At 37.1% G+C, this 21196-nt stretch overlaps 1 protein-coding gene across 5 annotated transcripts in view; it reads left to right on the forward strand.

Moving 5' to 3' along the window:
• SETX (senataxin) overlaps positions 1-21196 on the forward strand; it is a 69885-nt gene that overhangs the window by 18475 nt on the left and 30214 nt on the right. For all 5 annotated transcript variants that reach the window (XM_063081570.1, XM_063081571.1, XM_063081572.1 and 2 more), the window contains exons 10-11: positions 484-4704; positions 14890-14989. In XM_063081570.1, the coding sequence (XP_062937640.1) occupies positions 484-4704; positions 14890-14989 (4321 nt within the window). The remainder of the gene's footprint in view (positions 1-483; positions 4705-14889; positions 14990-21196) is intronic.

Raw genomic sequence — 21196 nt, forward strand, 5'->3', positions numbered from 1 at the left:
TTGTATAGACATAAGTAGTTGAATTACTGATTTTATGATATGTAGCTATTTTGAACCAACTGCTATATAAAGGCTTTCTGATTGAACAGATGTACTGTGCATGGGGAAAAATGGATTTCTAGCTACATTGTGCACACTTTGGAAAATTAATTTGTAAGTGCATTTAGGGAAGATGGAAAGTTTAACCTCTCATTTGATAGTTGACTAAGTAGGCGGGGGGTATGTGACATGACTAGAAATCAGAACCAGCTAATGGAAAGAAGGCCAGAGTACATGAAGGTGGTGTAAATTTGCCTTTTCATGAAACTTTAACCTCAAAATTCAACTTGTTTTCCATTTCTTGGGGGTTATATATATTAAAACTAATATATGGTAAACAAAAATAGGAAAGTTGAGAAGTATGTTTTATTTCTTACAGCTTGGGTGTTAAACCTGCCTTAAATGCTGCCTGTTTATCTCATGTCAGTATTTCTTTCATTTTAGGATTCAGGGTGGAGATCAGCCATTTGTCCAGATTATTGTCCTAACATGTATGAAGAAATGGAAACATTAGCCAATGTACTTCAGTCAGATATTGGTCAAGACATGCGTGTTCATAACAGCACATTTCTGTGGTTCATACCTTTTGTTCAGTCCCTCATGGATCTTAAGGATTTGGGTGTGGCTTATATAGTAGAAGTTATTCATCATCTGCACTCTGAAGTCAAAGATGTTCTCAACCAAACAGATGCTGTGTGTGACAAAGTCACTGAATTTTTCCTTTTGATTTTGGTGTCAGTGATTGAATTGCATAGAAATAAAAAATGTTTGCATTTGCTGTGGGTTAGTTCTCAGCAATGGGTAGAAGCTGTTGTAAAATGTGCCAAGCTTCCTACCACTGCATTTGCACGGAGTTCTGAGAAATCAGGAAATTGCTCCAAAGGAACAGCAATTATATCATCACTGTCGTTGCATCCAGTGCCATCTAACTCTGTACAACTTGCTTGTGTGCAGTTGATTAGAAGTCTCCTTAAAGAAGGTTATCAGCTTGGGCAGCAAACTCTTTGTAAGCGATTCTGGGATAAGCTTAACTTATTCCTTCGAGGAAATTTATCTCTAGGTTGGCAGTTGACTAGTCAGGAAACCCATGAGTTACAAACTTGTTTAAAGCAAATTATTAGAAACATAAAATTCAAAGTACCTCAGTGTAGCACTTTTATGGATCTGACTCCTGCATGTAAAACTCCTCCTGCATCTTATAATAAAGGGGAAAGTGAACAAATAGGTGAGAAGTTTAAAAAAGGAATGCATTGTCCGGAAAATTCCAGCCCAACATTTTCTAAAGATACCATCAAAGCTGACACATATCAAGTGCAACAGAGTATATTGATGAAAGCAAGCAACCCTCTAGAAGAGGAGGATGAGAAGCACAATTATATAAAGGAATTGAAACCAGAAGATCATTCCTCAGCTGAGTCATGCTTTAAGCAGAGTAGTAAAAGCCTTTTTACTGAAAGAGCTCAAGATCAAATTAAAATAAATACACAGAAGAAGTCTGTTAAAGAGAACTCCTCGTATACACCACAGAATTGTACTTCAAGAAAGGGTCCAGGAAGGGGATGTGACAGAGGAATAATAGTATCAACACATTTGTTGACTGATTGTAGCACTGATTCTCTGGAAAAATTGTCCACATCAACCGAGGATTTCTCTTTAAAGGATGATGCTCTTGGTAAAACTTCAAAACTGAAAACTAAGGCGCAGAAAGATGAAATTTGTGCAAAGTTATCACATGTGATAAAGAAGCAACACAGGAAAAGTACTTTGGTCAGTAACGCTATCAGTTTAGAAAAAGATCTGACTGTGTCTAACATTGGGAGTTTCTGTTCAAGGAAAGATAAAGGAGTTCAGAAAGGGGACGGCTCCATAGAAAATCTGTCTTTAGATCGTAATGGTATTCTGAATGATAATAAAAATGAAGAACAAAAATCTCAAAACAGTTTATTGGTGAAAAAGAAACAATTAAAGAATGAGTTAGATATTTTCTCTTCCCATGAAAGCAGTTGTCAAATACAGGAATGTCATGTTGATGATCAAGATTTGGTCTCATTTACAGAAATGACCAATACTCTAGTGAAGAAAACTTCTCCCTTTAAAGATCCTGTGACTGTTCTTGAATTAAGAGATAAGGAAATGAATAAGAGTACTGATCCAGTTTCTTCTAACTTGGTAAGTGAGCAGGCTGCTGGCATCAGCCTGAAGTATGACATCTTAACAGATTCTCAGGTAGACAGAGACCTCCACAAATTATCTTTAATAGCTCAAGCCAGTGTTATTAAGTTTCCATCAGATTCAACTCAGAAAAGCTCATCCCAACTACAAAGAAAAGTAGAAGATGATGAAAGATGTTTTATAGCTAACCGAAATAAGGTTGGAGACAGCTGCCATGGACAGATTATTGTTATTTCAGATTCTGATGATGATGATGATGATGATAGTGATGAAAGAATTCTGGGTTTTGAGAAACACATGAAATGGGACAAAACATGCACTGAGAAAGAATGTCCAGAGCAGCATGCTTCAATAGTTAATACTAATGTAGAAGAGAAGCTAATAAAAGAAGAAATGACAAAGTCTCTTTTGCAGTTTGAGGAATCTGATTCTCAGTTTTTTGAGTTTGAAAGTTCATCTGAAGTGTTTTCAGTTTGGCATGATCATAAACTAGACAAGAATTTACTTCAAGAGGATGAAAAAAATTCATATTTGACTCATATAGCCGATAGCACAAATGATTTGGGTTGTGATACAAATTATGTACCTGAAGAGGTTATTAAAGAAGTAGCAGAGGGTGTTGAAGAACATGCAGAACCATGGAGTAGTAGTATTTCTGTTGATAAATTTTGTGAAATTGAAGTAAAAAAACCTAAAAGAAAACGATTTGAAAAACCTATTGCTGAAGATCCTCTAAGGCTTTCATCTTCTGTCAGAAATGAGGACCAGTCTGATATTCTTAATGGGAGAGAGCTTACTGAAAATGATCTTAAAAGTGTAGACATACAGACTGCAACTCCCAGTTCAAGTGTTCAGAGAGCCACTGTGGTTTCAACAAAGAAATCTCCAAAGCTTCGTACTTACTCAAAACCCATTAGGAAGGTCCCGCTTTCTAAAACTCCTAAGAAAACACATTCAGATACCAAAAAAGGACAAAATAAAAGTTCAAGTTACATAAGTTGTAGGACAACTCCTGCTATAGTGCCACCAAAGAAATTTCGTCAGTGCCCTGAACCAACTTCAACAGCTGAGAAGCTTGGTCTGAAAAAGGCTCCTCGTAAGGCATTTGAATTGTCCCAGCGATCTTTAGAGTGTATAGTTCAATTACGTCATCATGGCAAAACTGTTGGAGTAGTTGATACCCGAAAAAAACCTAAATTAATTTCTCCTCAGAAACTCTCTGTCAAAAATAATAAGAAACTACTGACAAGTCGAGAGCTTCAGTTGCAAAGGCAGATGAAATCCAGGTCACAAAATAGACAAGGACTTTTTGATCGTGAAAGTACAGGTGCTACAAGAGTAGGGCTACCACAGACAGCACAGGATTCTGACATAATTATACTAGAATCTGATAGGTCAGATCATAATTATAAAGGAGAAACTGAGATACTTGCCAACAGTAGTGGAGAACGATTAATAAAATGCATACCTTCTGAACCAGAAACCTTAATAGCAAAATACGTTTCTCAGGTCACTGATGATGCTTGTCTTTTAAACCAGTGTGATTCTACAGTGTTAGATGGAGGAATACCAACGAATGAACGAATTCTCTCTACTTTAGAGGACCCTTTAGGTGGAGGAGATCAAACAGTACATCAGGTGCAGGTGGTGGCTTTGAAAGAGGGAGAGCCTGAGTCCAACAGTGATGCAGAGGATGATAGTTTATTTTTAACACAAAATGATCCTGAAGATATGGATTTATGTTCACAAATGGTAAATGATAATGATGAATTCATTGAAATAGTTGATGGAAAAGGTACAGTTCAGGTGGAAGAAGATTCTGTAAGTCGGCCTCAGTTGGAATCTGTGAGTGGCACAAAGTGTAAGCACAAAGGTTGTGTTGAAACCCTGAGAAACCAGGGTGAATACTGCTCAAGACACTGGGAAGCTAAAGCGGCCGAGGAAGATGTGTTTCGTAAACCTGGCTTGCCGCTTTCTGCATCTAAACCTTTGAGACGTTCCACTGCTAAGATTTTTAGCTCAAGTAGTACTTCACGAATTGCTAATCTTTCCAAGTCTTTGGAAGATAGTTCAGCACTTCCACCAGCTCTAAGAAATAAGTCAAATGGGGTGCAGCCTATTTTGAAAGTACCACAGCCAGCTTCCCTGGTATCTCAGAAACCAGTGGGTGAAGTGAAGAGTTTGTGCAATGTTCTTTGTTCTCAGACTCCAAATGATTCTATCCGGCAAGGTTACACACTTCCATTTGGTGAAAGCAGGGCTTTTGCAGCAGCTTCTTCAGTAAATACTGTCTTTTCATCACAGTCTATCTGTGACACCTTCGTTAAAGAAGTCTTAAAATGGAAATATGAAATGTTTCTGAACTTCGATCAGCGTGGGTCCCCGGCAAGTCTTTGTCAGTCTGTCTCAAGACCTGTGCCTGTCAGATTTCAAGATTGTGAAGATTATGTTAACGTTTTTTTCCCTTTGGTGGTATTGAATACTTTTGAAACAGTAAGTATATGTTTCAGTTTTATGCCTTTCCAAACTTCAAGTTGCTCCTTTGTTTTTACCAGGCTGAATAATAGAGTATGGTTAATTGATCTGTTGACTTAGATGTTGCTTTTAGATTTCGTGTTGAGGGGATATTTGTGTCAGCCACTGTTCTAGATGCTGGCAGTATTAGAGGAAACACTTTCTTAACCTCTGCCCCTTGGAGGTTACAGACACAGATCAGAGTGCTAATGTACTAAGTCCAAGACACCACAGGAGGAAATATTTATTGATGCATGGATAAGGGAAGACTTCTCAAAGTAGTCTCCTGTCTACATTTGCTGTCGTTTTTTAGAGTAATGTAGACCTTTTAAGTTTTTTTGAGGAGGTGGCAAAGGGTCAATTACATTGAACAACACAAAGCAGTAAGTCCTAAATTTTTCTTTACATATCTGTCTACCCATTTCTTACTCATAGCAGTTGCTCTATTCCCAGAACAACCTCCCAACCCCAGTACATCCCATTCTGGTTCTTTTCTCCTCCTTAGGCCCCTTGATAAGGTTAGCCAAATAAAGTACAGGATTCCCAGTTAAATCTGACCCTCAGAAAAACGGAATAATTCTTTAGTGTAAGCATTCAACTGCATTTTGAAGGGTGTTTTTGGTGTTTTCAAGGCAGGTAAGGGGTTGGGAGTAAATTTTTACTTTTTCAGATTTCTTTTAAAAAATCACCCATGTATGCCCTAAGACTCTAAAAAATAAAACCAAGAACATTGAGGTATATATTCATGAATTCATTCGCTTAATATCTGGGTGCCCAGTATGTGCCAAGTGCTATTACAGACCTGGGAGGTAAAATGGTGAACAAGACAGATGAGGTCTCTGCCCTCTGGAAGTGACCATTTCAGACTGGAAAAAGGGTTCTGGTGTGATCTAGAACAAAGGGGACAGGACACTTTAGGTTGAAGGATCTGAACATCTTTCCGACAGCCTCTGTGAGCAGATGGTATTTACACCAGAATGAATGGAAGGAAACAGCTGTGGGAGGTGTATGCCAGGCAGAGTGGAGTACAGAGACACTATGGTAACAGCAAGCTTGGTATGTTGAAGGAAGAGGAAGTGTATTACACAGAGGGACAAGTCTATTACAGAAGAAGATAATCAAGTGAATTGTTAATACTTGGCAGGACAAATGGCCTTTACAAAGCTTGAGTCAGTGCATCTTTGGAGTGCACTTCATGTTGATTCTTTTGTTTAATTTGTGCCCCAAGTTTTAGCCATTGTTTTAGAATTATATTATTCTTGCTGGAAAGTACTGAAATGTTTAGAGAATATTTTTACAGCCCTTTTAAGGACAGACACATATTTCTCATTTTTCCCTGAGTTGAGAGGTATTTATGTATTTCTTTTTAAGATTTTTCCTTCCAGGACATTTTTGTAGCCTTGGCCTTTACAAAATAGAGCAAGCACAAGTTCCATTTCCACAAAGTTTAAAATAGACAAATATTTCTGTGAGAGCCGTTATAAAAAATATCAGGCATCCCTCACCCTCCATGTAACCATTTTCAGTTCTTAATAGTCATTCTGATATTTACTTCCACATTTCTAAACATGCCCATATTATTTATGGCTTTCTAATTTTTTAGTTTTTGGCATTTTAGTTTCTTGTTTCAGGAAGTACCCCCTCTTCCCAGCCTAACCCTCACACATACCCATCCTGTTCCCCCATCCTCACTATGGGGTTGTGTTATAATTTTCAGATTAGTATTTGTTTTGACTATGTAAAAGGTATCCCCAGCTAAGTCATGTAGCTTCCTATAGCTACTTTTCCTTTCTTTTCCAACTCTTTGTTTTCCCTGGATTTACTGTTTTGTTTACTCACTTAGTTTTTTATATACTTAATACTAGAGTAACTACAGACTCTATTTTGAATGTTTAAATCTCTCATGATCAGGCACATCAGGTAATGTATAAATTTCTGCTTTGTGTGGTACATGACAATTATCCTGAAATAGCTACCATCCTTATCCCAGGGCTTGCATTTTTTCTTCCCTGGGTTGAGTCTGTCTCCTGTACCCAATGTCATCTCTATTGGTCACTCCTGCCTTTTAGTAGGGCACATCCTTAACTTTCCTGAGAAAAGGGTATGTTGAAACTTTGTGTTTTCTGAAATTTCTTTAATCTTCTCATTTTATTTTTCTGTCTTTCATCTCATTTTTTTTTTTTTTTTTTTTTTGTCCTTTTTGTGACCGGCTGCACCACGCTCAGCCAGTGAGCGCACCGGCCATCCCTATATAGGATCCAAACCCACGGCGGGAGCGCTGCCGCGCTCCCAGCGCCGCACTCTCCCGAGTGCGCCGCGGGATCGGCCCTCATCTCATTTTTTTGTTCTGCTTTTTTGGAGGGCTTTTCAACTTTTCTTCCAAATTTATTGAACCCTTTAAGCATATTTTTTGTTTCCTGGAACTCTTGTTCTCTGAATATTCCTTTTTAAAGGGTCCTATTCTTATTTCATGGGCATGGCATTTTTTATTAGCTAAATTTTATTAATGATAATTTTAAAGTTAGTTAAAATTTTTCCTCTCTTTGCATAGTTCTTTTTCACCAATTGTTTGTACCTGTTCATTTTAGTGTCTATAGTCCTTTCTGTTAATTCCTTTTTTCAGGTGGCTGATGATTTCTGGTGGTCTACTCACATTTAAGAACAGGAGACTAAAAAGTAGATTGGAGCATTTTTAACAGTAGCCAAAAGGTGGAAAAAACCCAAATGTTCATCAGCTGACGAATGGATAAACAAAATGTGGTCTATCTATACAATGGAATAGAAAGAAGTGAAAAAGCCATAAAAAGAAGTGAAGTTCTGATACATGTTTATTGATGAACCTTGAAAACATTATGCTAAGTGAAAGAAGTCAGGTACAGAAGGCCACATATTATATGATTCCATTCAGATGTATGCTTTGTTCAAAATAGGCAAATCCATTGAGACAGAAAGCAGGTTAATAGTTGTCAGGGGGTGTTGGGTGGAGGGAGGAATTGGAACTAACTAGTAGGTTTAGGCTTTCTTTTGGGGCGATGGAAATGTCCTTAGTGATGGTTGCACAGCATAATGAATAAAACTATGATACTAAAAACCACTGAAGTGTACACTTTAAAATGGTGAGTTTTATGTTGTCTGAAATATATGTTTTTTAAAATGTTACAAAAAGAGGATAATTTGAACAGTAGCAGGTTAAAATATGCTTAGGAAAATAGATGAAACCTTCATTTATTTTAACAGAAGTGGTCTTTATGGTCGCACTGTGGAGGTCAAGTGTTATCTGAAGGATGCCATGACACAGTAAAACCCAATATTAGTTTTATTCTTTATGTTAAGATTTTTTGCTCAGGTGCAGTTATAATCTGTATTTTGTTACATGGAAGATTAAAAAAAGAAGGTCTGAGTGAAAGGGTAGGATTGTCGACCATTAGTGTTTCATTAGGAAGCCCCATTCCTACCTTTATGTCAATATTTTTTGTCTTCTTTTTCTCTTAGGTCAGATTTTACCCCCAAAAATTCTTCAGATATTTTGCCTGGAAAGTATAGGACTGGCCAGGAGCTGATGGTAGGAAGAGAGGGCTGAGATGAGGGTGAGGAACAGAAGGAAGGTTCTCAGGATTCAGTATATAAATAATATAGTATCCCCATCCTTCCTGCTGTCCCTGAGGTCAAAGACTGTATTGTCCTTTCTAGATTAGTCTCTAGGTTCTTGCTGGCATCAGGGAGGAACCATCTCCCTTCTAGAGGTATACATCAGATTCCTTCCCAGTTGGAGTTCAGCTTCTGGAGCTTGCTACTGTTACTATTCATCCATCTGCTTTCTAGCTTTTGAAACAAAAGAGTACCAAAATTTTGATACTCTTGTCTCCTCTTCTGTTCTCTTTGTCCTAATGGGTTAATCCTGTTTTTAAAAATCCCTTTGGTGATCTGGTAGGGTTTCAGGAGAGATTAAAGGAAATGTATGTGTTTAATCTACCATCTTTGCCTTGAAGTTTTACCTTTCTCTTTTTTTAACCATACAGCTTAAACAACATTGTTGCAGTATTGCTAATTTAAACAGGCCAACAGTACTTAGTGCTATTAAGATACCTTGTTTAATTTTAATTTTTAGTCTTTCTAATAAGCCATAAATTGTGGCATCAAACACAACCCTGGACCAAGGGGCATCACCCTCATTAGGATGTAATTTGACTTTCAGTTTATAATGAGTATAGACTTAATGCAAAAATTTGGTTGGTATCCTATTTAGAACCTGAAATGTAGTGTTTGGTTATCCAGTTAATGTGTTTTATTGCAGGTGGAGTGTAATGGCATTGTATGCAATTATCCCTCAGCACAAAAGACAAATGAGAGCAAATTCAACTTATATAAATATATGAAGATCCTTCAAAAATTTTGTGGAAAAATATAATTAGAAGATAATATGAATCTTTCCATGAACTTTGGAGTACCCTCGTATGAATCTTTTGTGTAATGATTTGACAGAAGGGATACTTGTTTTTTAGTTCTTGCATTGAATATATAAAAGTATCAGTTAGATAAACGTGCATTGTTTTGACAGGAGCCAGTTTTTTGCAGTCAGTTTTGGCAAAGTGTCTTTTATCTTTTAAGAGCTTAGATTTGTTGTCTCTGCCTGTGGTTCTCTACTGTCTCCTGTATGGGTGCAGAGTGTGGTCGTCATAGATTGTGTGGACAGGGAGCAGGCGGGAAGGGAGTGTTCTTCTGGGGTACCATCTTTGATTCTCAGTGCCCAAACCCTTTATAGAGAGATTGCTCTATTACTTTTGCTAATTTTAGATTGTAATGAATTCTGTGAAGGAAACAAAACAGGCCTGTATGATGAGCGATATTGGGAGGCTACTCTTGAGATGTGGCTGAGCACCAGAAGAAGAGGGTTTTGTTCAGGAGGTGGGGTAGAGTGTGAAGAATATAATGCTTTGAGATGGGAACTATGTGTGAGGAAAGAGATTAAGCTGGTATGGCTGGAGTGAAGCAACTGAGGGGTAGAGAGAAATGAAACGATTGGAGAAATAGTCAAGAGTCAGATAGTATACTATAAGCTGCAGGTTGGGATTTCATTCTCGGTTCAGTGAGAAAGTGTTGGAAGACCTTTAGATGATTGGTGTTTAGACTGGGGGAGTAGTAATACACATCCGTTTATGTTTTTACACATCATTCTTCATTGCTGGGTGGAGAATAATCAGTGGAAAGGCAAGTGTAATGCAGTAGACCAGTTAGGCTACTATAGTAGCCCAGAAGAAAGGTGATGGTGGATTGATTTGGACATGGAGAAGAATAGATATGTCAGGGGTAAATTTTGGAGAGAATACTCAAAAGACTTGCTGATGGAGTGGATGTAGGAGTTAGGAAGGGAAGATGATCTGAGGTTTTGGTCTTAAGTATCTGGTTAGATTGCGGTGCTATTTACCGAATGTCAAATGAGTGTGGGCTAATGGCTCTCTCTTCTGGGAGTGACATTGCCGAAGCCAAGAGGTATAGTTGAATATGTCAAACTAATATATTGTGAGAAAGCCCTGGGCCGGCCTAGGATGTGGTAGGTTTCTCAGGATGGGAAGAAATAACAGACCAGACTAGAAAAATTCCATAGGTGGGAATTAGGGTGGAAAATAATTTTTTAGCTTTTCTTCCCCTCATTACCCTGGGCTAGAGTACTACCCAGGTATTACCTTTTGGTGCAGGGCAGAAAAGTTGCAGCTGGCTCATGCCAGCCAAAAGCATTGGGAGTAGCATTAGAGCTGTAGCCCAGCTCCTATGAGGAGTAACTAATAGTAAGTGGAGTTGGATTCCTTGGTTCCTGAGAGTTGAATTATCCCTCACATCCCTAGGGCTTGTATTACTGTAACTAAGGGAGTCAGAATTTGAAAAGGGGTAAGCATCAGGGTAAATTTAGAGATCATAATACCAAAATGCTTATTCCCAGAAGTATATCTCTTCATCGCTCCCTAACCCTCATTCATCAGCAGAGGCACAAAAGCTAGGTGGTGGTAGGATTTAGCCCTTTGTTCCCCCAATCTGCCTTTCCAGCTGATGTGCCTAGTATGCCTGGGGAGTATGAATTCAGATGGGAAGTTTGAATTCCCTGTCTGAAGTGTAGTCACTAAAAGAGAAAAGTAATAAACTGAACAACATAGAGCAGATAAAGCAAAATTAGTGGAGCAGTCAGAATAAGATTTTAATCAGAAGCATATTATTATACTGTGCTCTAACCAACTGAGCCAACTCGCCAGCCCAGAAGCATATTAAATATTTTCAAAGAGATAGGAGAGAATACTAGAAACGTGAAGCAGGAGGAAGAAACCATAAAGAAGAACAAACAGGAGATAGTGCAGATGGAAGATACAATAGTTTAAGAATTCAGTAAGTGGAGTGAATAGTACATATATACAACTGAAGAATGAAGAAGTAACTAGAGTATCAGATCAAATAAATCTCACAAGGTATCAGGAAAGGATAGAAGTGGAAAATATAAAAGAAAAAGCAATAGGGTGGATAGAGAAGTGTTAGTGTATGTATAATAAGATCTCAGAAGGAGAGAAAAAATAAACCGAGGTGGTACAGAAATCAAGACTGAAAATTTTCCCAGAAACAGAAGGATTTGAGAATTCAGGTTGAGACGGCTCTTAATAATGTTAAGGGGTGTAACCGAACAAGTGCACATGTAAACAGTTACATCGAGACCTTTAGAATGCATTAAAAAGACAAGTTGCAGTAATATCTGCCAGAGATACACATAAAAAAAAGCTAGAAAGGTTTAAGATGACAGGATGGAAAAAGATACAGCACACAAACATGAACCAAAGAAAGCTGGAGTTGCAATATTATAATCAAAACTTATTTTAACATGTAAACAATTCAGAGGGACATACACTAGATACTGATAAAAGCAGTAATCTGAGAGCATATGCTTGATCACAAACGTGTGTATGTAATGATGTAATTTCAGAATGTGCAAGCAACAATTGACAATAACTGTAGACGACAGCTGCTACAGCTAGTATTCAATAATATAGTTCAGCAATGAATAATTGTGGAAGAAACACTTCTGATTATTTGCAGGTGATCTACATAGAAACCCCAATAGAATCAATATTTGGGCACAAGATTAATGTACAAACAAAAATCAGTAGTGTCCCTTTATAGCCGTAATAACCAGTTGGGAAATATGAAAGAAAATATCATATACAATGGTAACCAAAACTACAAGCCTGTTAGGAATTACTCTAACGACAAATGAATGGGACGTTTATGGAGAACACTTTATAACTATTTAAAAGGCCATTAAAGATAGTTATAAAATAGAGTTTTAAAATGTGATATTTTAGATATTTAAAATAGAGATATTTAATCTTCTTTTATCCGAAATGGAGAGAAAGCTTATGCAATGAGTGGGAGTAGAATAAAAAGGGACAATAATTGCATGGTGACCGGGAGACAAGGAAGGATTTTGTTTATTGGTGGTAGCTGGTTTTTTAAAAAAGATAGCTCAATTTGTGTGCTGATGGGAATGAGCAATGTGCAGGAAGAAACTGATGTAAGAAAATGGATTACTGTAGGAGTTTAAGTCCTAAGAGAAGACAGATGCAGAGCATAAATTAATGAGTTTGCTATAGGCTTCTGTAATGAAAGGGAAGGTAGGATGTGGGTATGAATGTCAGTTGCTTTGTCCATGTTGGGTTTTGGCTTTGGTTCTGTCTTCTTGGGGGCCAGTGCTGCAGAAACGCCTTTTCCTCAGTGAAACACCTGTTGTTTTAATAATGTAATTTTGAAGAGAATTTTTTGGGGAACACAACCCATCTCATTATAACCAAACAATGTATTTAATTGATGTGGAAATATTTTTATCAAAACATAATATTAAAATAGTTGATCTAAAAAAAGTTAAATTACCAAATTATTAGGAATGTTCAGTTTTGTTTGAATAATCCATTCTCCATACTTGGAAAAAAAAAAAGGAGGATTCATACCTGCTGTGAGAATGAGGCCTGACTAGGTGTTTCTTTCCTTCCTGGAGTGGAAAGAAAAGGAACATGGAATGCTTTTTTTTTTTTTTTTTTTTTAAGTTATAGTGCTTTGTAAGATTATTACAGCATTATCACTGTCCTTTAATATTTTGATAGCAACTGAATGTTAGTTTCTGTACAGTGTATTCTAAATGTTCTTAAATTCAGGGAGGTTGTTTTCTGACCATTTGCATAATTTTTCGTCCTCCTAACCTAGTTGATTACTTTTAATCTTGATAATGCTCTGATGGACCATATAAACATTTACTTGCTTGTACTTTTAACTAACATTTCATTTAGTGTGAAAATATTAGCTTATGCTATTCATGATTTTTTTTATTTCCCAGGTCCAAATGGGTTATGAAACAGATAAAACTATAACCACACAAAATATACAAACCAATGAATTATATAGTATATTGAATATGTTTATTAGGAGTCTTTATCCTGCTGAGTTTCTCTGTGAATCTCCAGAAGTTCAGCAATCATTAGGAGGCCATTGTACCTTGACTATCAGAGATCCTCTTAATCTCTGGTTCTTGGGGTTGCTGTGGAAGTTAATATAAGGTCCATATTTTAAACTTAGAAGTGTCTGCCCTCCACCATGGGAACCATCTAGGATTTTCTAGGTCAGGCAAATCCTATGTTCTCTAAGATAAGCAGTGATGAGATTTTATTGATCCATTATTTTCTCTTGTTTTTGTTGTACACACTAGGATGCATTTTAATATCTTTATTGAGATATAATATACCATAAAATTTACACTTTTAAAGTGTACAATTGAATGATTTTTTTGTTAGTAAATTTATAAAGTTGTACAACCTTCACCACAATCCATTTTAGAACACTTCCATAGACTTCAAACAATCCCTTGTGCCCATTTACAGTCACTCTTTCTTCCTACTGCCAGCCCCAGGTAAACACTAATCTACTTTTTATTTTTATAGATTTGTCTTTTCTGGACATATCATGTATATAGAAGTATACAATATGTGGTTCTTTGCATCTGGCTCCTTTCACTTAGTATAATGTTTTTGAGGCTCATCCATGTTGTAGCATGCGTTAGTATTTGTAGGCTTTTTAACACCAAATGAGATTCCATTGTATAGACATACCACATTTATTTATACATTTACCAGTTGATGGACATTTGGGTTGTTTCCAAGTTTGGGTGACTGTGAATAATGCTGTGAATATGGAATGCATTTCTGAAGATGGTTCTGTGGACTTGCTGTATTGTAGGGTACTCTGGATGTTACACTGACTGGTACAAACTGATCATAGCTGTCGTGGACCAGCATCTGACCTCATTAGCAAATAACACAAGTTCATTGTTCTTTTTTCCCCCTCTTCCCATAGCATAACCATTGTGGAGTCTTGGTTGGTTAACTTTAGTGCAGAAGCAGCCCAGCACCAGTAGTCTTTCATGATGTTTTATCAGAGGATTGAAGGCCAATTATAGATGTAAATACTTAATAACCAAACTGTTACATTTAGATAAAACCGTTCTTAGGCCCCAACAGGTAATTTGTTTTTTTAAAAATTGAAACGTAAAGTGATTTATTTACACTAGTAGTCTCCTGTCTGAATTTTGGGTTGGGTGTAGTCCTCTTTCTCAGAAGATCCTCAAGTGTACTTCTGAGTTTGGGGCTTTGGCAGATTGAAAGATGGGTACAGAGCATTTTAGAAACTGGCAGGAGAAATCCCAAAAGGATTGATGAGAAATCCCAAAGTTTTGCACCATATCTAGGTCCTTTTCAACTTGTGAGATGATCTGTTTGGGAAATGGCCCTGTCTCAGAGCTGTCCAGTGGTATTTTATCCAGCATATAGTGTTACCACAGGTGGCTCTTGAGCACTGCACATGTGACTAGTTCAACTGAGATTTAGAATTTTTAATTTTTAAAATTTTAATTAACCACATGTAGTTTATAGATACTGAATTGGATAAGTCAATTCTAGGAAAAAATGTGGAAATATTTTTATCAGTTAATTTAATTAAACTGCCACAAATTAATTTTTAGTTTCTGTCATCTGGGGCTCTAGGTTCTGGATTTAACTGTTGCTTCCTTTGGAAATTTTTGCGTTTAGCGTGGCTCTCCAGAATGGTTTTGCTTTCTAAAATTTGCCACTTTGCTTTGTATAGGTGGCACAGGAATGGACCAACTCTCCAAATAAAGAGAACTTCTATCATTTGCATTTAAGAAAATTTCCTGCTGATTATAGAAAATACTGCGAGTTTGTGGGTAAGTTCTTTCTTATGCAACTTGGAATATATGATACAATAATTACAGATTTTTACTTAAGAGAAGACATCATCATTATTTGAATTTTCTGGGACATAGGTTTTCTAAGCTGAATTCGCAACCTCTTACAAAGAATATGTTTCAAGTCTTAATGAGGATGATTACTAGGACAATTATGAATATAAAATCCATGATTTTTCCCCTGCTTTGTAATTAGAATATCTCAGGCTGGAGTGTCAGTGAAAGCTGGGAACGGGAGAAAGGGTGAGTGGAGGGGCTTGACGGGGGTGTTATGGTAATATTCTTTATAGGTTTTGAGTAAATTTTCCAGTCATCAGTCTTCTCATTTCATGATTTGTCTGAACCACATATCACTTTTATGTACTAGTTAAAAATAAACCAAACATTCAGAACTCTTTAAAATGCATTAAGTCCTCTTTTTACCCCCACCCCCCATCCATGGTACCCTGTAGATCCACTTAAAAACATGAGCATGTGCATTTATTTTGGGGGCAAAGATACTACATGTTCATTGTAGAACTTATATAGGTAATATCAGCCAGCAATAAAATAAATATCACCCACAATTCCCATCATTTAGAGATAATTCCATTAACATTTTTGGTGTATATCTTATTGCCAGATTTTATCCTCTCCCATATGAAGTGTGAGTGAGTGAGGTGAGACCATTTTGCTTGTTTTGTAACATCTTTCATTGGGTCATTCAGCAAATATGTATTGACTTTATTGACCTGATAGTAGATGATTCTCGATGCAGTGTATGTAACTGTGAAGAAAACACAAAATTTCTGACTTCATGAAGCTTATGTTTGACTTACTTTCATTTAATATGTTATAAATGTCAGTATTTTCAGTATTGTTATATAATAATAGTATACTTAATAGTTGTAGTTATTCCATTGTAAGTATATCTATAGTTCATTTAATCAGTCATTTCTGGTTAGACCTGTACATTGTTTATAGTTTTTCACTATTTATAAACACTGAATAAAATCCTTTGCTAGGTCAAACCATATACACGTTTTAAGACTTTTGATTCATATTGTCTGTTCCTACCAAAAGGAATGCCATTTTCACTTCTAAACTCAGGATGTAAAGATGTGTATTTCCCTTGGTAATTTATACCTTTTTTAATTGCCGGTTTTATATATGAAAAAATGTATCTCATTTAAAGTTGTACTTTTTGTCACCAGATATTTACTGGTTATTTGTATTCTTGAGAATGTGGGTATGAGTGCTTATTTGTGCCCTTTCTCCTTTTTGTCTATTAAGGGTATTGTTTTCTTCTTAATTTGTATTATTGCAAATTTTTTTTCAATTTCGTTATTTGCTGTTCCATTTTGACATGAAGTTTTTGAGGCAAAGATAAGTTTTATCTTCAAGTATTCAAAACTACCATATTTATTTCTTTACAGTTTTATTATACTTCTAGATGCAATAGCCACAAAGCAGAAAGCCATTTTAAAAACAAGTTCCCCACCCCATTACCTGTTTTAATTCTCTTTGCAAAATTATCCAAACCCCCAAATTCAGTAAATTTAACTTTTACAGGGTTAATGTTATAGGTGCTAGGGGGAGATTCTGGCTGGAATGCAGAAGGCTGGGTCAGGGAGGCTATTGTGGCCGCTACTGGCTGGGGTGTTTTTCCCCCCTTTTTTGCATTCGGTTTTTCTAAAACTTTGCTTCAGCCCTTTGGAATTCATTTAATTTTTTTCCTCCCACTTGGAAGAGAGAACCATGTAAACTTTTAACATTTTGTTCAACCCAAAGCCCACATTTGGGAAATTGTGGGCCCTTTCTCCTACCTGGAGGAGCAAACAAAAACCAGAGGCATTTCCTGGGCTGCCCTTTTCTCCCCTCACTTTTATTTTTGGCTCAACATGGCCAAAAGCAGCCAGGGGATCCAGCTGGATCACTCTCCTGAAGCTGGATCCATTTTTTTGGATGTTTGCACCAGATGTTTGTCATGCCCAACCCCGTCATTCTTCCTTTTCACAAACAGTGTTTTCAGTGAGTCACGGTTGTTCTAGCAGTCCTACTTCTGATACCAGCTCTGGTGAGGAGGGTCCCCAACATTACTTTAGTCATAATATAGGTATACTCATGGCTATGATTTTTTACAGTGAAAGAAAACAAAGCAAAATCAGCAAAGGGAAAAGGCGCATGGGGCAAAGTCTAGAAGAAGCCAGGCACATGCTTCCAAGAGCCCTCTCGTAGTGGAGTCACACAGAGTGTGCTTAATTCTCCCACCCATGAGTTGTGATAACACGTGTGAAGTATTGTCAACTAGAAAAGCTCATTAAAGACTCAGCACCCAAGACACCCTCTGCCTAGCATGTACCAAAATTCTTGACTCCCAGAAAGGAAGCCGGTATTTGGCATAGACCATATTATTTTCACAGAGTTTAGGCACTGTGAGCCGTTCTGATCAGAGAATGATGTGTCCTGAAATCCAAGTTCCCAGACACAAGCCAAAGGCCAACCTCACAAGCAGATCTCTCAAAGGATAGCAGGCCCACTACGTTAACTCTTTTCTGCACAGCTTTTTATGGGTAGTGACACTGTGATCATTCATGTATCTCTTAGTACTCTTGTGAAGACAGTTTTGTTGAGTCTGTACCCAGAAGTGGATTGGTGGAGTCTTAGGTTGTGCCTTAAGTTCAACTTGTAATGCCAAGCCTATCACACAAAATCATAGAAGATCCCTGTGGGGTTGGATTTGAATTGGAAGAATTAACTTTGCATTTTTCAGACCAAAAATGTTGCAAAATTAGTACATCTCCCATACAGCCTTCACCAAGCTTTCTCAGTTTAAACGTTTTGCATAACCATTGGACAGTAATCAAAACCAGGGATTATGTTGATACAGTACTAAGAACTAATTAGACCTTATTCATATTTCACCAGTTTTTTCCCCAAATGTTTACTTTCTACTCTAGGATACAATCCAGAATCACAAATCACATTTAGTTGTCATGTCTCCTTAACCTTCTTCAGTTTAGGATAGTTAGTTCCTCAGTCTATCTTTATCTTTGTCTTTTATGAGCTAAATATTTTTATCTTTTCTCTTTTTGTGGCAGCTAGCTGATAGGGGATCCAAACTCTTGACCTTGGTGTTATCAGCACCTATGACCTAAATATTTTGTTGTTGTTGTTCTTGTTGTTGTTGTGTTTTGGTGGGTGGGTGGTTTGGGGATCTGAACCCTTTAACCTTGGGGTTACAAGGCTGAGCTCTAACCAAATGAGGTAACCAGTCAGCACTTAAATATTTTTAAAGAGTACTGTCCAGTTACTTTGCAGAATATTTCTCCATTTGGGTTTTTCTGATATTTCCTTATGATTAAGTTCAGGTTTTTCATTTTTGGTAACAATGCACATATAATGTGCTCTTCTCAGTTTGTCATATTTGGAGGTCCGTGATGTCAGTTTATCTCATTGCTTGTAATGTTAGCTTATGTTTCTCCACTGTAAAGTTACTGTTTTTCATTTGCAGTTAATATCCTGTTTTATGTCCTTTCCTTCATTTCTTCCTGTTGTTATTTTTGAGTTTTTGTTCAGGATAGTTTTTCACATCCGCAAATACATGGATAAGTATTGAGTTTTCTTTTCATTCATGCTGGTTGTTTTGGGGGGGGTTGTCTTAGTCAATTTTCGGTTGCTTCTGACAGAATACCTGAAACTGGGTAATTTAGAAAGAAATGGAATTTATTTCTTACAGTTTTGGAGGCTAGGAAGTCCATCTTGGTGAGTGCCTTCTTCCTGGTGGGGACTCTGTAGAGTCCTGGGGTGGAACAGAGAATCATGTAACTAGGGCAAGAGCATGCTCACATGCTAGTTCAGGTCTCCCTTCTTCTTATAAAGCCCCTAGTGCCACTCCCATGATAACCCATTAATCCAATAACCCATTAATCCATAAGTGGATTAATGCACTCATGAGGGCAGAGCCCGTACAGTCTGGTTACCTCCTAAAGGGCCACAATTGGGGATTAAGCTTCAACATGAGCTTTGGAGGGGGCAAACATTCAAACCATAGCAGGGGGAGTTTTTGTTAATATGTCGGATCTCATTTTCTTATTTTTTTGGTAATATTTACATATGGATTTAATTTTTTCTATTCATTTTTGAGGTAATGAGATGATTTACAAGATTATAAGTTCATTGGCACATACCCTTTTCTGTCAGTGTAGCAAAGTCCAGATATTTTAATGAGAGAGAGAGAGAGAGAGAGAGAGGGTGTGTGCATGCGTGCGTGCATGCGTGTGTGTGTGTGTGTTCCAGTTTTGAGGGCCTGGTAGGACCCTAAATTTTTTCCCTTTTTGCTTCTCTTTGTACACCCACTTCTAAAAGGGTGCCTCTCCCTTCTTTTTTTTTTCCCCCCCTCCTTTGGACGCTTTGAATTTCAGATACTGACAGTTCAAATCACATATACTTTTTTTTTTTTTTTTTTTTGTCGTTTTTTCGTGACCGGCACTCAGCCAGTGAGTGCACTGGTCATTCCTATATAGGATCCGAACCCACGGCGGGAGCGTCGCCACGCTCTCAGCACAGCACTCTACCAAGTGCGCCACGGGCTCGGCCCAAAATCACATATACTTTTAAGACCCTTCTCTGTAATATATTGTGTTCTGATTTCTATTAGGATATTTTTTAGTGTTTTCATACTTGAGGCATCTTACCCTTCTGACAGATTTTAGAGCTGTCTTAGTTCCTTTTTATTCCCTTGTTTTTCATGGCCTGCCCTTGCTTGCCACAAAGCTTTGAAATGATTCAGGAGTTTGAGTGTTCACTTGCTGGAATTTGGTGTTTTTAAATTTTTTGCTTACAGAAATTTTGATGTTTGGATATTATAAATCTTCAGGTATGCTGAGAGCATACTTCTTGTGTTGTTTTATTTTTCTCCTCTTGTTGCTCTGTGTCAGTGGCTCTCAACAGGGGAGATTTTTTTCCCCAGAGGACATTTGATGCAATATACAGAGACATTTTTGGTTGTCACAACTGGGAGTAGGCAGTGGGGGTTGCTGCTGGCCTAATTTCAATTGTGCCAAGTTTGAGAAACCTTTTTCTATGTCATTTTTGGAGGGAATATTATGAGATTCAGGCCTAGGCCGCTGCCATTATTTTAAGCTCCTTGTAAGTTATGGAATATTTTAATTATCTTTTTAAAAGTTAGCTTTATGGAAGTATAATTTACTTATAATAAAACGCACTCTTTTTTATTAGAGGTGAAATTTTCATAACAGAATTAACCATTTTAGAATGTGCAGTTCAGTGGCATTTAGTACCTTCACAGTGTTGTCCAAACATCACTTTTATCTAGTTCCAAAGCTTTTTCGTCACCCGAGGAGACTCTGTGCTCACTAAGCAGTCACTCCCCATTTCCCCTCTGCCATCCTTTGACAAACTCTAATCTGCTTTCTGTCTCCTTGGATTTACCTATTCTGGATTTTTCATATAAATGGAATCATGTATATGTGGCCTTTTGTGTCTGGTCTCTTTCACCTAGTGTAGTGTTTTCAAGGTTTATTCATGTTTATAGCATGTAACAGCACTTTATTCTTCTTTTTTTTTTTTTTTAACTTTTTTAATTGTAAAAAACATAACTTAAAACTTACCATCTTAACCATTTTTAAGAGTACAGTTCAGTAGCGTTAAGTATAACTTCATTCCCTTTTATGGCTGAGTAATATTCCATCATATTGGTATACCATAATTTGCTTATCCATTCATCAGTTGGTGGATATTTGAGTTGCTGCCATCTTTTAACTCTTGTGAAAATTCATACATGTGCACAATTCAGAAAGTTTGACATATGTATACATTTTTGTGTATACACCCGTCCTCAATTAAAATATATATATATTCATCATCATAAAAAGTTTCCTTATGCTCCTTTGCAATCAGTCATCTCTCCATCTCTGTCATTTCAGTCGCTTATGTGTTTTCTGTCACATCGTTTGCCTTTACTAGAATTTCACATAAATGGAATTGTGTGGTACATATAATGTTTTGTCTAGCTTCTTTCACTGCTTTTGCGATTTATTCATGTTGTTGCTATATCAGTAGTTTGCTCTATTTTACTGATCGGTATTCCACTCTTTGTGTATATATATATCACAATTTGTTTAACCAGTTACTAATTGACTGACTTTTGAGTTGTATCCAGTTTGGGGCTATTATGAATAAAGT

This window comes from Cynocephalus volans, chromosome 17, assembly GCF_027409185.1.
Source record: "Cynocephalus volans isolate mCynVol1 chromosome 17, mCynVol1.pri, whole genome shotgun sequence".
In the NCBI taxonomy this organism is placed as follows: domain Eukaryota; kingdom Metazoa; phylum Chordata; class Mammalia; order Dermoptera; family Cynocephalidae; genus Cynocephalus; species Cynocephalus volans.